Source organism: Centruroides sculpturatus, unplaced genomic scaffold (genome assembly GCF_000671375.1).
Source record: "Centruroides sculpturatus isolate CEXI.00-Female unplaced genomic scaffold, Cexi_2.0 scaffold1393, whole genome shotgun sequence".
Classification (NCBI taxonomy): domain Eukaryota; kingdom Metazoa; phylum Arthropoda; class Arachnida; order Scorpiones; family Buthidae; genus Centruroides; species Centruroides sculpturatus.
Window position 1 is genome coordinate 141,534 of NW_019385616.1, and position 14,463 is coordinate 155,996.

General features: G+C 34.1%; 1 protein-coding gene across 1 annotated transcript in view; it reads left to right on the forward strand.

Moving 5' to 3' along the window:
- The first annotated feature begins 4,394 nt into the window (after window positions 1–4,394).
- Window positions 4,395–14,463, forward strand: part of LOC111640620 (mRNA cap guanine-N7 methyltransferase-like) — a 38,341-nt gene continuing 28,272 nt past the window's right edge. The window contains exons 1-2 of the mRNA XM_023386657.1: window positions 4,395–4,454; window positions 13,410–13,469. Of these exons, the coding sequence (XP_023242425.1) occupies window positions 13,446–13,469 (24 nt within the window). The 5' untranslated portion in view covers window positions 4,395–4,454; window positions 13,410–13,445. The remainder of the gene's footprint in view (window positions 4,455–13,409; window positions 13,470–14,463) is intronic.

Sequence of the window (14,463 nt, forward strand, 5' to 3'; positions counted from 1 at the left end):
TACATTATGAAAAAATATTTCGATTGTGGTAGTCGCATGATTGTTTCTGGCAGTCGGCGATTGGCTTTTTTTCTTGGTTGAGAGCCTGGGAGATGTGGCAACCTTAAAGGAAGAGCGAGCTCGATAATGGGCATTTTGTAGAAAATATTCGCCCAAAATGTTGAGTCCTTGTTATCTTCTGAAGACTTGACGATGCCTTGCTACATGGTTGACTGCCAGAAGGGGCATTGCATGATAATTTTTCCTGTTATGTGAGAGACGACCTATTGTTGGTGATGGGGAGTCGACAGAAAAGTATGCGACTCCCGAGTTGGAATTTTTTAAAATTGACTCCAACTCTGGTTCTCTATCCTTGGTTATTGTTATTTGTCATTGAGAATAGGATTGTCTTATGATACTTCCTGTGAAGATGGCTTGCCTAAACCTGCTTCAATGGGCTAGATGGATTTTGGCTTATATGGTCCACAATAGGAGCACACATCCTACTTGTACAATTTCTTTTTATAAATTTGATACATATTACTTACACATATATTTTTGTAAGTTTTTTGACTACAGTGTAATATATACATGAATTGTAAGTGTAACTCATAACCTCAAATAAGCAACTGAAAGCATAAATGAAACTTGGGTACGTTCGTAACATCAAAGGAATTAAAAGATTGTTTAACGATTGAAGGAGTATAGTAACGGTGACGTTTATTATACACCAGCGATAACTATCAATATATAGTTAAAATACCGTAAATATGTGATATGGCCTTTGTTTATTTTCAATGGCATTGTTTATGTATGGCTCTTGTCACAACAAGGTTTGGCCACCCTTGTTATATGCTGTAAATACAGATTTCTAAAGGTAACTTCTATCCTTAGCTCTTGATAGCTGTACAGTATATACTATATGGTATATACAGTATGTATACCAGTGTTTCTCAACTGCCAGTCTGCAGAAAAATATTTGACTGAATTGACATTGGCGGAAGTGATTATGGTAGACATTTAAATAGTAATTATGTAAAATTACTTTAGATAAGCATAATAATTAATAAATAAGCATAATTCATTTAAACCAACACATCAAAACACACCACAAAATATAAGACTTACTTCTAACCCAAAACAAAAAACGGTGTGTAACTTGACAGTATGTCATTCACTAACGTTTTTGAACCAATGGTTCTTCTTCAGATGAAAAAATGGACAGAATAAATGAAATTTGATGGAACAATTTTTTTTTTCAAAAGAATTCTGAAATGGAATTTCGGAGGAAACCCATTTGAAACCGAGATCAACACAGTTATTAGTACAGTAGAACCTCGAAAACTCGACCTAATGTGGACCGAAGGGTGGCCGAGTTTGTGAAAATGCCGAGTTATCGGGAATGGGGTTAAAAAAAATAAGTACGAGTATTTCCTCAGAAAATACTGTACTGTACTTGTACAGTATTTACTTGTACAGAANGACAATAGATTCGGCAAGGTATTCGAACAATGTGGCATAGACACGAAATATTTGAATATCGTCCTATAAATCGTCACGTTTATAGCCCGATTATATTGTCCTTCGATGCTAAGTCTAAATCCATAAATTATTCATAAGGTCGTCCTCGTCTTTAATATAGAAATGTTACGAAAGTAACCAAAAATGGTACTTTGTTCTTCAAAAAGTACAGATTATTCCTTGATATATTATTGCTAAAATCAATAGTTTCTATGGAACATTGTTTCGGGATTATTTGTACGCGTATCCATTCCTTCGTGATTAAATAAACGTTCTCGTTTTCTCCATCCGACTTAGTTGAATACAAGAGGAATTTTTACCATTTTCTGCGATATAAATGCCTAAAAGTAATACAGGTAATCTATAGTGGTTCGATGCATTTTCTGTGGAGCGCTATCGCAAATTACCGCGAAAGGCTCAAAAAATCAAAAACTAAACTCCTTAAGGGCGTGGTCCCTTTGTTCGATGCCGCTCTAACGGCGGCACCGAACAAAGCCTAACGTTTCCATTTGATGATTGAATGTAAAACTGGACGATTTGCTTACATTGACAGATGCCGTGCCACACACTTCAGAGGTTTCTCTTATAGGATGTAAAAATCAACGGTTAATTCGAGGACTTAAAATTAGTCGTATTATATCTTGATTTATTACCGTAATAAGCGATTGAAAACAGTTTGCAACAATTTAAAAGATAATAATTTTATGTGACATAAAAATAATTTGATGACAAATCAAATCAGACTTTATTACAGAGACAATTCCTTATAATTACACTTATATCATTCAACAAACTAGTATCTTACATCGAAAATTTACAAATTCTAGAACTGAATCAGGATCAAAGCATTGCAGAGAACGTCTTCTTGTAAAACTTTAATTGAATCAACTGTCTCTGGTTTTTGAATTCTCCAAATACATTTTCTTCATAAAACTTCACCATCCTGCAAGCGACAAACAATACTTAACGACATTTATTCAAATATGTAATTTCCTATTACGGTTTCGTAAAGCGTTTCGTTTAACGCAAATTTTATCTGGAAACATTCGTTCTTCACGAAGAATTTAAAAAAAAATTTCTTCCGTTTTGTGTATCAAAACTTCCTTTTTTTCGAGTTTCTCACGTTCATCGGACTTTCATTGAATTTAGATGACGTCACAAGCAATGGGCACAATTTGAGAAAATTCAAATTCCAGTAAAAACACAATTCCGGAGAATCCAAGTTCCAGGGATGACACAAATTCGGAATCAAATTTGAGCATAGACACAAGCCGGAAGAGTCCAAATTCGAGTGTAGACACGATTCAGGAGTCAAATTCGAGGTTAGACATAATTCGGGACAGTCCAAATTCGTGGGGAAGACATAATTCGAGAGTGAAAATTCGAGTAGTCCAATTTCGGAAAATGGTAATTCACTAAAAGGTAATAATGAGACACAGTCGGGAAGAAGTCAAAATTGGGAAGTCATAATCGAAATTGGTATTGACGCAGTCCGGATGTCAAAGTCAGAAGAAGGATTCAACTCATCGATGATTTTCAGACAAGTCATATCCTATAAAATATTCAATTATTTCATTAATTTTTATATCAATAATTTTATTCCTTCTAAAATACACTTACATGCCAACAAGCAAAAATTATTTTGCTTACGGCAATTCATTGCATCGTGTCACGTATGTATCAAATGTGTTATTGTTAACATTAATGTCAATACAAGAGCTAGTGAAATTATAAATAAGTGCCTTTTTTCGAGTTTTAGATGAAATGTCTATAATTACAACGTCTGCCCGTTCTCAAAACTCTTAAAAAGTTTAGACTAATTGATCAAATTTCCAGTAGGTTGACGTCATTCAGCCGACCAATCAGCGCGTTGTGCCATCTGGATATTATGTCGCACGTTGCTCGAGTTCATCTTGACGTTTCTTTTTGCGAGTAATAGCGTCGAGCAGTTTATCTTGTGTATTCGCCTTCTTCCTTTACACTTGACTCTTCAGCCAACCCATAAAAAATCTAATGGAGCAATGGTGGCCAGTTAATAGTATTGTCAAGAGCGATGTTTCGATTTGGGAGTGCCATTGAGGTTCTTTAATTTAGCAAGGAAATTTTAGTGGATGGACGAGCGGCAAAGTTGTTATGGTGCCAGCCTACACTCTTGAGAACTTGGCATCTAATTCGGGAGGCCGAAAAACTCTATAAGTTTGCTCAAAAGACCCTCTTAGTTAGGCCGGATGGCCGAGCGGTCAAGGTGGCAGCCTACCGTTCTGGGGAACTCGGGATCGAATCCCCAGGTACTTTTCGGGGGGTGATCCGTTCGGATATGTCGGGCCCCGTCCCTTACCACCCGGCCGCCCCATAATGGGCCCGCTAGAAGAGGCCCTCTTAGTGCCCACAGGGCGGAAAGAGTGAAAAAAAAAGGAGAAAGAGTTTTAAAAAAATTTTGAGTCAGATCTAATCTGACTTGTTGATTTCTTCCTTTGCCCCTTGGTTACTTGGTAAAGTCAGTAAGGGGTTGTCCATAAACGACGCCCACAGTGGAAGGGGTGGAGGAAGGGATTGAGCTACAGTGGACATTCGTTTTATTTCATTAAATTCTATACATATTGTAATATATATTAAAAATTTCTCGTAAGCTTCGTTTCTACTTCTGGTATCTTTCGTTCATAAAGCGATAAAGGTTTGAACAGGGGTCGAGCTTTCTTGGATATTAAAAGCGGGGGGGAGTGTGTTACGAAAACTCGGACAAGCCGGAACAAATGAAGAGAAGTAGTAAAAATTAAAAAATAATGCCTGGATAGTGGCTAATTAGCAAGTTAAAGGATGTCGGCGAGGGGAGGAAATAAAAATATATTCCGTTACAGACGATAAAAGAAATGTAAGATTGGCAACACTAAGCATTACCGGACATGCGCAGTTATAGAAGGATAGTTAAGCGGATCGGAGTAACGGTAGATGAAGTAAGTTATTCTTTGTTTCGATTAAAATGTCGTAGAGTATTCGAGTATATAATTAATTTCATTGGAAATAACATGCTTAACGACACGCGTATAATTAGAATTTCGAGTCAAGTAAAATGACGAGTGAAGTAAACAGACAACTTTTGATGACGTTCTCTCTTCCTTCAAACCCATTGGATTTGTTATGTTTTTCCTCGTTTTTTATATCCGGCGATTCTTCCCGCAGTTAAAATTGCTTCTAATGGCTTAAAATTCTCATATTTTCATTTTATTTCGACCAATTAACATAAATGAAAGAATTTATTGCGTTTTAATGTCAGGGGACTTAGGCCTAAATATACTAATTGACAGTCCCTAACATTACGTCTGTTGGTAAAGTTACTTTTAGTAATTTGTTTACAGAGTAGTTATACTGTACTATATACATGCAGAATACATATATATATTTGTTCTATCCGAGTTCTGAATGAGGGGTTTTGTACCTCCAAAAATTGTAGACCCTCCTATTCAAAGCAAAAATGTCAAAGGAACTATACCTTTACGTGTGGACTAAATATTTAAATGCAATAGTCTTGGCTGAGCCGTGGGACTCGCCGTCTCGTGCGACCCGATTTTGGGGGCCGTATCTCGCTCGTAGAGGTGTGGGCCCCCTCTAGTCTTCAGAAGAGGGGGCCCACACCTCTCTGAAGACTTTTGACTTTTTTACTCCCGTGTTTACTCCTTACCTCCTTTTGACTTTTTTACTCCCGTGGGTGTGCTCTATGGCTCCCGTTGAGTCCCGACTGTCTCGTTCGGAGCTCGAATTGAGCCGTAAGTCTGGCTTTTACCATAGTTTGGAGGAAATTGTTGTGAGGAGAGTATTTCTGTAAGCTTGTGTGCGCTTATACGTATATACCCACCGTGGGCAAATGTGGCTCTTTTTGAGTTACGCGTGGCTCTTGCTTAAAGTGTTAATTTCTGCTTTTTATTATTATTTTTACAATTTTATTTCCACAATTTTGTGAAAATATGTTTATTAAACAAATTAAATATTTGTTTTATATAATATTTATATTATATAATAAAATCGCGGTACAGAACTGCGACTCCCATGCATTTTGCAAAACCTACGTTTCGGCTCCCACTGACCTCTTGCTTGCCCACCCCTGGTATATACTAATGGTGGCTAAATCGCGGCTCGCCGGCTGCTTGTGGCTCTCGCGTGGTGCCGGTAGGTGACCGTTTAAAGCCGTTTTGGACTTTGATATTTTTTATTATAGTATGAAGTAATGCAAAAAGTAATATTTGTATGTGAAAATAAAGTTTCTTCTATACTTGTCATGGAAAAAACATTTTTTAATTAGATTGTGGTTTACATTATGAAAAAATATTTCGATTGTGGTAGTCGCATGATTGTTTCTGGCAGTCGGCGATTGGCTTTTTTTCTTGGTTGAGAGCCTGGGAGATGTGGCAACCTTAAAGGAAGAGCGAGCTCGATAATGGGCATTTTGTAGAAAATATTCGCCCAAAATGTTGAGTCCTTGTTATCTTCTGAAGACTTGACGATGCCTTGCTACATGGTTGACTGCCAGAAGGGGCATTGCATGATAATTTTTCCTGTTATGTGAGAGACGACCTATTGTTGGTGATGGGGAGTCGACAGAAAAGTATGCGACTCCCGAGTTGGAATTTTTTAAAATTGACTCCAACTCTGGTTCTCTATCCTTGGTTATTGTTATTTGTCATTGAGAATAGGATTGCCTTATGATACTTCCTGTGAAGATGGCTTGCCTAAACCTGCTTCAATGGGCTAGATGGATTTTGGCTTATATGGTCCACAATAGGAGCACACATCCTACTTGTACAATTTCTTTTTATAAATTTGATACATATTACTTACACATATATTTTTGTAAGTTTTTTGACTACAGTGTAATATATACATGAATTGTAAGTGTAACTCATAACCTCAAATAAGCAACTGAAAGCATAAATGAAACTTAGGTACGTTCATAACATCAAAGGAATTAAAAGGAATATAGTAACGGTGACATTTATTATACACCAGTGATAACTATCAATATATAGTTAAAATACCATAAATATGTGATATGGCCTTTGTTTATTTTCAATGGCTCTTGTCACAACAAGGTTTGGCCACCCTTGTTATATGCTGTAAATACAGATTTCTAAAGGTAACTTCTATCCTTAGCTCTTGATAGCTGTACAGTATATACTATATGGTATATACAGTACGTATACCAGTGTTTCTCAACTGCCAGTCTGCAGAAAAATATTTGACTGAATTGACATTGGCAGAAGTGATTATGGTAGACATTTAAATAGTAATTATGTAGAATAACTTTAGATAAGCATAATAAGTAATAAATAAGCATAATTCATTTAAACCAACACATCAAAACACACCACAAAATATAAGACTTACTTCTAATCCAAAACAAAAATCGGTGCGTAACTTGACAGTATATGTTTCACTAACGTTTTTGAACCAATAGTTCTTCAGATGAAAAAAAATAAACGAAATTTGATGGAACAATTCTTTTTTTCAAAAGAATTCTGAAATGGAATTTCGGAGGAAACCCATTTGAAACCGAAATCAACACAGCTATTAGTATTGCCAAACACCATTGGTATGGTACCGTGATAACCGCATTAGCCAAAAAAATGCTTCATCCCCAACGAACAGAATGACCAGAAGTGCAAGAGCAAGAAAATATGATTTGTGAGGACAGAGTGCCTATCACTTATAATCTGTATTTAGAGAAACTGTACACCGAGATCGCTAGAAAGAGACAAGTCATCTTAGTCTTTCGAAGATGTCCTACTCTTTTTCAAATGCTCAGTAATGGAAAAGATACTCCACAACAAGACACTCTAGCTGGAGTATACACCATTCCTATGAGAGATCATAGGTGTGATAAAGACTTAATATATGTTGGCTCCACAAAAAGATGGAGTATCCTTATTGATAGCATGGCAAACTCATATATGACATATGACAAGGCAAAAGTTCTCTCAATGGCACATGTGCAAACGATGACGAAGATTGCACGAGTTTCCACTGAAATTCCATTTCAAAATTCTTTCGAAAAGAGACATGTTTCATCAAATTTCATTTATTTTGTCCGTTTTTTCACCTGAAGAAGAACCGTTGATTCGAAAACATTAGTGAAAAACGAAATGTTGAGTTACGCACCGTTTTTGGTTTGGGTTAGAAGTAAGTCTTATAATTCATTTAATTACTGGTCCATATAAAATTATCCATAATTTTACTGATCTGAGAAAAAGGTTGAAAAAAACTGCCATATACAGGTGGCCCTTGACTTTTGTACATTCTACTTTTGCACAATTTGCTATTTTGCACATTTTTAAAAATTCAATTTTTTAAAATATTTTTATTGATGATGAAAAAATTTGCTTCCCTGCAGAACACTCATACTACAAAGTGCAGTAACGCACTCAACATTCTCGGACACACATTACTCCCTACAATAGTGGACTTCTTGGAACCCTAATTGCTACTGTGTTGTTCTGAGCAAGAGGTCAAAACAGTTTGTCTTGCATTAGGGCATTCATCAACGTATTGTGTATTTTGCCAATTTATTTGTTTATGTTTAAATATTTCATCCTTATAAATGTAGGAATAATGATCGAAATAGAAAACTAGAGAACTAGAACTAGCTTTGTTTGATCCAATGTCATGTCCTTTTTATGACTGAGCTTGTGATGGACATTAAAAACCCTCTTAGTGACCATAAGACAGGAAGAATAAAAAAAAAAGTGTATCATATCCCTAATAGAATGTTCAGATGATGAAAAAAATAGTCTGATATATCTAAACCACATCACCAAGACTTTGAACCATTTAATTGAACTCATTCCCTTCAGAATGACAAACAGATGTCTTTGCTTCAGTAAACAGCTGGTGTACTATTTTAGAGAGCTGTGTGCAATTTTATATTATTTCCCTTTAATAAGGGCAAAAAGTCCTAATTAAGTTGTACTAAGTGCACAGAATTACCAGGGGTGCACAACCTGCGGCCCGCGGGCCACATACGGCCCCCTATCAATGTTTATGTGGCCCGCGGACTGTACAGGCCAAATCCTTTCTTTCCAAGTTTCTAAGTTTAGAACTTTTTCCCTTTCACAAAGTCATTAGCACCCAACTGTTTTATGACTTTCCCTGAGGTGAGAAATGGGGGATTGTTCTATAAATAAGTCTATTTCTAGCTTTCTGGTTTAGATAGCGAATATTTAAAATGATGTTAGAAAGTCATTTCCGATATTATTAGGAAGTTTCTATTTTGGCGGAAAATCTTCAATTTTATGCTTCGGAAAACTTGCCTATTCGTCTAAATAGCGTCAAATAACANTCAAAATTCCAGTAAAACATACACTTTAATAGACTGTTTTCAACCATCTTAAATGGTCATACTCAAGTTTAACCTAATAAATTTAAATAGTAATGATAATGAGAACAAATTTTTTTAACAAAAAGAACACTTATATGATTGGTTGAACATTATATATAACAAAAATTGAAAAAGCATAGGAAATTGATGTATGGTATGTAGATATTGGTTCAAAAATATAATCCTTGCTGTGACAAGTATAGAGAAATCTCTTAAAAACAAAATTTTTAGATGTCATATAAAAAATTGTTTAATATTTTAAATCAAATATAATTAATGCAATAGTTATTCATTATTGTACAGCAGAATCCACTTATTTTAATCATTTTGATGCTCATTTATATTGATGATGATAACTGACAGATAACATTAACTGAATAAGACTGAAATTAGTGGAAATTCTAGTTTTATTGACTTTAATATTAAAAAGACACATTGAAACATTTAAGTATAACCAAATAACTGCCAAATTACCATGTGGTTGTGTGGCTAAATAAATAAATTGTAACTAATTAGTCTAGAGCAGGAGTCGCCAAACTTTTTTGATCGTCAACCCCCCTACAACTTATCGAAACCTCATATCGACCCCCACCAAGAAGTTTGTGTTACAAGCAAAAAAACGCTCATACTATTTTAATATAATATTTTAATTTTAGTTTTTTACATTTATTGTACATATGTTAATACAGTCAACCCCCCTATGTGAGCCGTTCACAGTCCGGCACAGGTATTTGTAAAATCTAAGTGACTCGTACAACATGGAATTCATTTAAAATGGAATAATCAACAGTGTTATAGGGGGGTTGACTGTAATAATTTTTGTAACTGACAATCAATGAGATGATTAAGCTTGATAATTCTTAGCAATATTCGGTTCAAAATTTTTAAGTTTTAGTCTTCATCGACTTCCCAATAATGTGATATCGACCCTTAGGGGTCAATATAACATTATTGGGAAACTCTTATATATGACATATGACAAGGCAAAAGTTATGCTTCTCTCAACTGATATCGATCCTTAGGTGCTGATATAGACCACTTTGGTGACCCCTGATCTAGAGGTAGGTGGTTATGCTGCTATGTCATATTAATTTTAATAATAACCAGCCTGGAGTTGTTCTCAATTGGACAGAGGTCCAGGTAGCCTAACTGGAAATGCATCTGTATGGTGTGCAGGAATTGCAGATTCAAGTCCCACTCTGGGCTGATTCTTTTCTTCCAGAAATTAAAAATTAATTTATTATAATTATTAAAGTTAACACAAGATAGTGGCATAACTGCCTACCTCTAGAAAAGTTAATAAATTTTCTAATCATTTACTTACTTAGCCGTATAATAGTCCGATAACACTGGACAACAATGATTTTGTTTTGGGCACAAAATTAGCATATTCTTATGTATTTTCATCTTTTGAATTCAAAAATCACTATAAAAATGACCTATTAGCTCTTGCTTTGGAGCAGTGGTTCCCAACCAGTGGTCCGCAAGATCTAAAATATGGTCCGAAAAAGATTTAAAACTTTTATTCTGTTATTGACGTAATCTAAATATTACAAAACATTAATAATTTGTTTGGATGTAGCGGGTAATCTCCGAAACTACTCATTCGATTTCAAAAATTCTTTCACCAATATTTAGAATGGAACTACAGGGTGGACATAGGCTGTACATTATTCCGTTAAACATTCATATAAATTAAAAGATATAATCTAGGTTATGGCTTTTATGTCCAACAGATGGAGCTACGAGTACAACGCCCTAAGTTTGCTTTTCTGTAAGGTATTACGCTTTTCTGTGAAAATGAACTAAAACGGATCATCTTCTATCTATCTATATAAATAAAAATGTAATGTTTGTTTGTTCCTACCGATTCCTTTGAAATTTAGACACAATGCTGCATTCAAATACACACATGTTTTTATATAATATACATGTTGAAATTCCCCCCACTGCAGGGAGATGGTTAGGATTAAGGCTTAATGTAAAGAACTCTGCTTCTATTCATATTATTTTAGATATGGTTTTTTGCATTTTTGATTGTGTTTTAATAGGGTATGACAACAGAATGTACATTAAGAAGGGATTTTTCGAGATTCCCCTGCTGAGGAGAGGGACTGGATTAAGGCTTATCGTTAAGAACTTGGCTTCTATTATACTATTTTACATGCAGTTTTTTGCATTTCAATAGGGTACGTCAAGAGAATGTACACTAAGAAGGGATTTTTCGAAAAATTTCCCTCCACGGGGGAAGTGTTATACATTTATAATAGCTACATTTTGAGCCACAACAACGCGTGGTGGGGTCTGCTAGTGTTAATAATATACATTTAAACGTATAAATTAAAGATTGATTACTTGTAATTATTATTAATTAATAGTAATTCAGTCAGTTTGTAATTGATATAATTGAACAAGTAAGCAAATATCTATTAAAATTATTAATGTTTAGTACTTAAAGCAGTAAATAAGAATGATAGCAATACCTGATAATCATTTTGTGTTATTGATCATATGCTGAGGCTGATTGCTTAAAAACGACAGCTTAAAAATGCCTACTTACCTAAAATAATAACTAAAAATAAAACTCCTGATTACAATAAGCAGCTTTCAGAATCTATTGTATTGGATTAGCTGTATACATAGATCAGTAAAATGAAAATCTTAAAATGTGTGTAAAATTTTAAAACTTTGTAATATTTTTCAAATTGGCAATATTGTTGGTCCTCTGGAAATTGGGTAATAGTATCTTGCTACATTTATGAGATCTCGGTAACAGTTTAAGATGGTCTTCCCATATACTTCACAACTCAAATACCGATGATTTAATATAATAATCCAACAGTTATATCAAAATTTAAATATGTCTGGAAGCAAAGGTTGGCTTGGGTCCAGGTGGTGCAATTGGTAGCGCACTGCATTGCAAGCGGAGGCTGCTGGTTCAAGCTCCGTCCCGGGTCAGTTGTTTTCTTCCAGAATGTTCTGAATTATTTATTAAATTATTAAAAATTATAATTATTAATTTAGATAAGAGATGGCACCTAATGTTTACATCTAGTACTAAATTCATTTGTATTAATTATTTAATTATAGCCATATTATAGCCCGAATATTTAGGCGTTCGTTGGATTATTATATGGTCTTCCCATTTAGATCATCAGAGAGAAGCAGTGTCCTGTTATTAGATATCTTATAGTGAAGAGATGAAAACAGCAGAAATTCATTGAAGAATGAAGACTTAGTTTGAAATTGCCTTTATCTTCAGAAAGTGTATAAATTTTGAAGATGTATGACTTTAGTGACTAATGTTCTGATCAGACAAGGCTCATTAAGTTGTGACACCATAGTTAATAGCTAGAGTTAAAAACATCATACTGAAGAATCATCATGTTATGATGGATGCAGTGACTGAATTATTGAACATCAGTCTTGATTCAGCATATCATGTCTTCCATGTTTAACTTTATGAGATTCTTCTGCAACAGGATAATGCAAGATCACATATTATCCATTCTATAGTTGCAAACATGCAGGAATTGCACATGGAGTGTTTACCACACCCTCCATACTCATTACACGTTGACTCAGGTGATACTTATTTAGACTGTTTAAAAAGGCACTGAATGGCGGAGTTTTTATTACACAAAAATTACAGTACAAAGACCAGTTTACTTACTTAATAAATGCAACAGATTGCATGTTATCAAAAATGGACTCTTGAATTTTGTAAGACTTCCAGATCACCAGCTGAGTATCAGGCATTATCTGGCTGTGATATATGAAATGGTCTGTGAGCAGATGATGAGAGACAGATAGTGCTTCACAAGTATGTGAAGCACTATCTGTCTCAATAGAATCAATTTCGGAGGAATCCGTGGACTTTTATGACCAGTGGAAGTATGCATTACAAAAAATGGAAGCTATGTTAAAAATTAGTGCAATTGTATGACATCCATAATTAATACATTGGAATGTATTTACAATTCAAGGTTTTCATTTGAATTTTCCTTGTATAAATTGAATATTATGTATTGAACAGCTATATATAACTGAATAGAGCTATACTCTGAATTCTTGCTAAAATGAATGAACTTTTCTACCCATCAAAATATCCAAATTAAATAATCCTGGTATTAGGAATCTCTTTGAAGTGCATATGTGAAAAGTTTAAAAGTTGTTCTAGTAAAATTGGAGAGTAGAAAGTGTTTGTTTATTTTATTTAACTGTTATGTTTTACAGCAGCTGTGCAAGAGCTCTTTCCAACTTTTTCAATAAATATATTTATCTTACACTAAAGATTGTTAAAATTTTCAGTGATTATTGATGAATGTAGTACTTATGAAGTTTATCATTGTGTGGTTTCAGTTGTTATATGAGTATAAGCATGAAAAATAACTAATTTTCAACAATTAATAACTATATGTACATTTTTATTAGAAATTAGGTATTAAAAGTTTAAAAGAGTTCTCTGCCAAAAAATGAAATATATGATGATATGGTAATTCTTGTAATAATTTACTTCATTTTATTTCATTTTTTATTTCAGATATATTTGAATTTATAACATCAAAGAAATATAATTATGGCTGAATCTGAAGTAGCTGAGGTATGAACAATTTTACCATATTAAAACTTGTATATATTTAACATATAAGTAATTCTTGCTTTATTTATATGTTGTAAAGTATTTGCAATTGCATATACAGTATTTACTCGCATATAAGATGAGGTTTTTATTATTTTTTACTGTATCAAAAACCTAGGCTGTCCTGTACGCATGAGCAAAGGATCTTTTGCATTTTTGAAATAATTTTTGTAAACCATGTATTTGCATTTTTTACTGGATGCTCACCCTCTGGTGTTTAAAAACAAAATTATTTTATCTGGGTCATTTCAATCATTCTTGTGTATTGTCAGGAGTAAAGATGAATAGCAATTGGAAAAGCAAAGCTTTTGAATTGAATTTCAAATTGAAATTCCAAAATCACATGGGAGCCCAATTTAAATTTTAGTTTTAATCCATTGCCATTTGAAAACAGATGATTATTTGGAAATCAGAATTCAGAGAAACTCATGTAATCCATGGAGAGGGGATTCGACTGTTAAGAATTGGCAAAAAAGGTTCCCTATTGTCTAGCTTTACATGAACAAATTATGTAGATTTTACAAGATTTTTCTTTAAAGTTTAAAATGCCAGTAATTTTTGCAGGACAATGTGTGCATTTGATATTTTATTTGTGATAAATGAAATACAGTAGAGCATCGATTTTCCGAAAGTCAATCGTCCGAAACGTCAATCATCCGAAAGAATTCCAGTCGGCAAATTTAAATTTTCGCCAGTGCTGTGGCGCTTCAATCTTTGGCTATGTCTTGGGCTACTCAAATATATTTACGCTTTTGATACTAAATTAACATCTGAAGTATAATTTTTTATTGTTTTTATATTTTTCAATATATTCATTTTGTCTGTACAAAATAAAAAAATACTTTTTAACGATACAATAGTTTTTGTTAGGCTTAACATCGACGAAAATTCAACGCGAAGCGACACGCAACGGAGAAAAATTTCGACATCGGATACGTTAAACTATTTTTTCGTA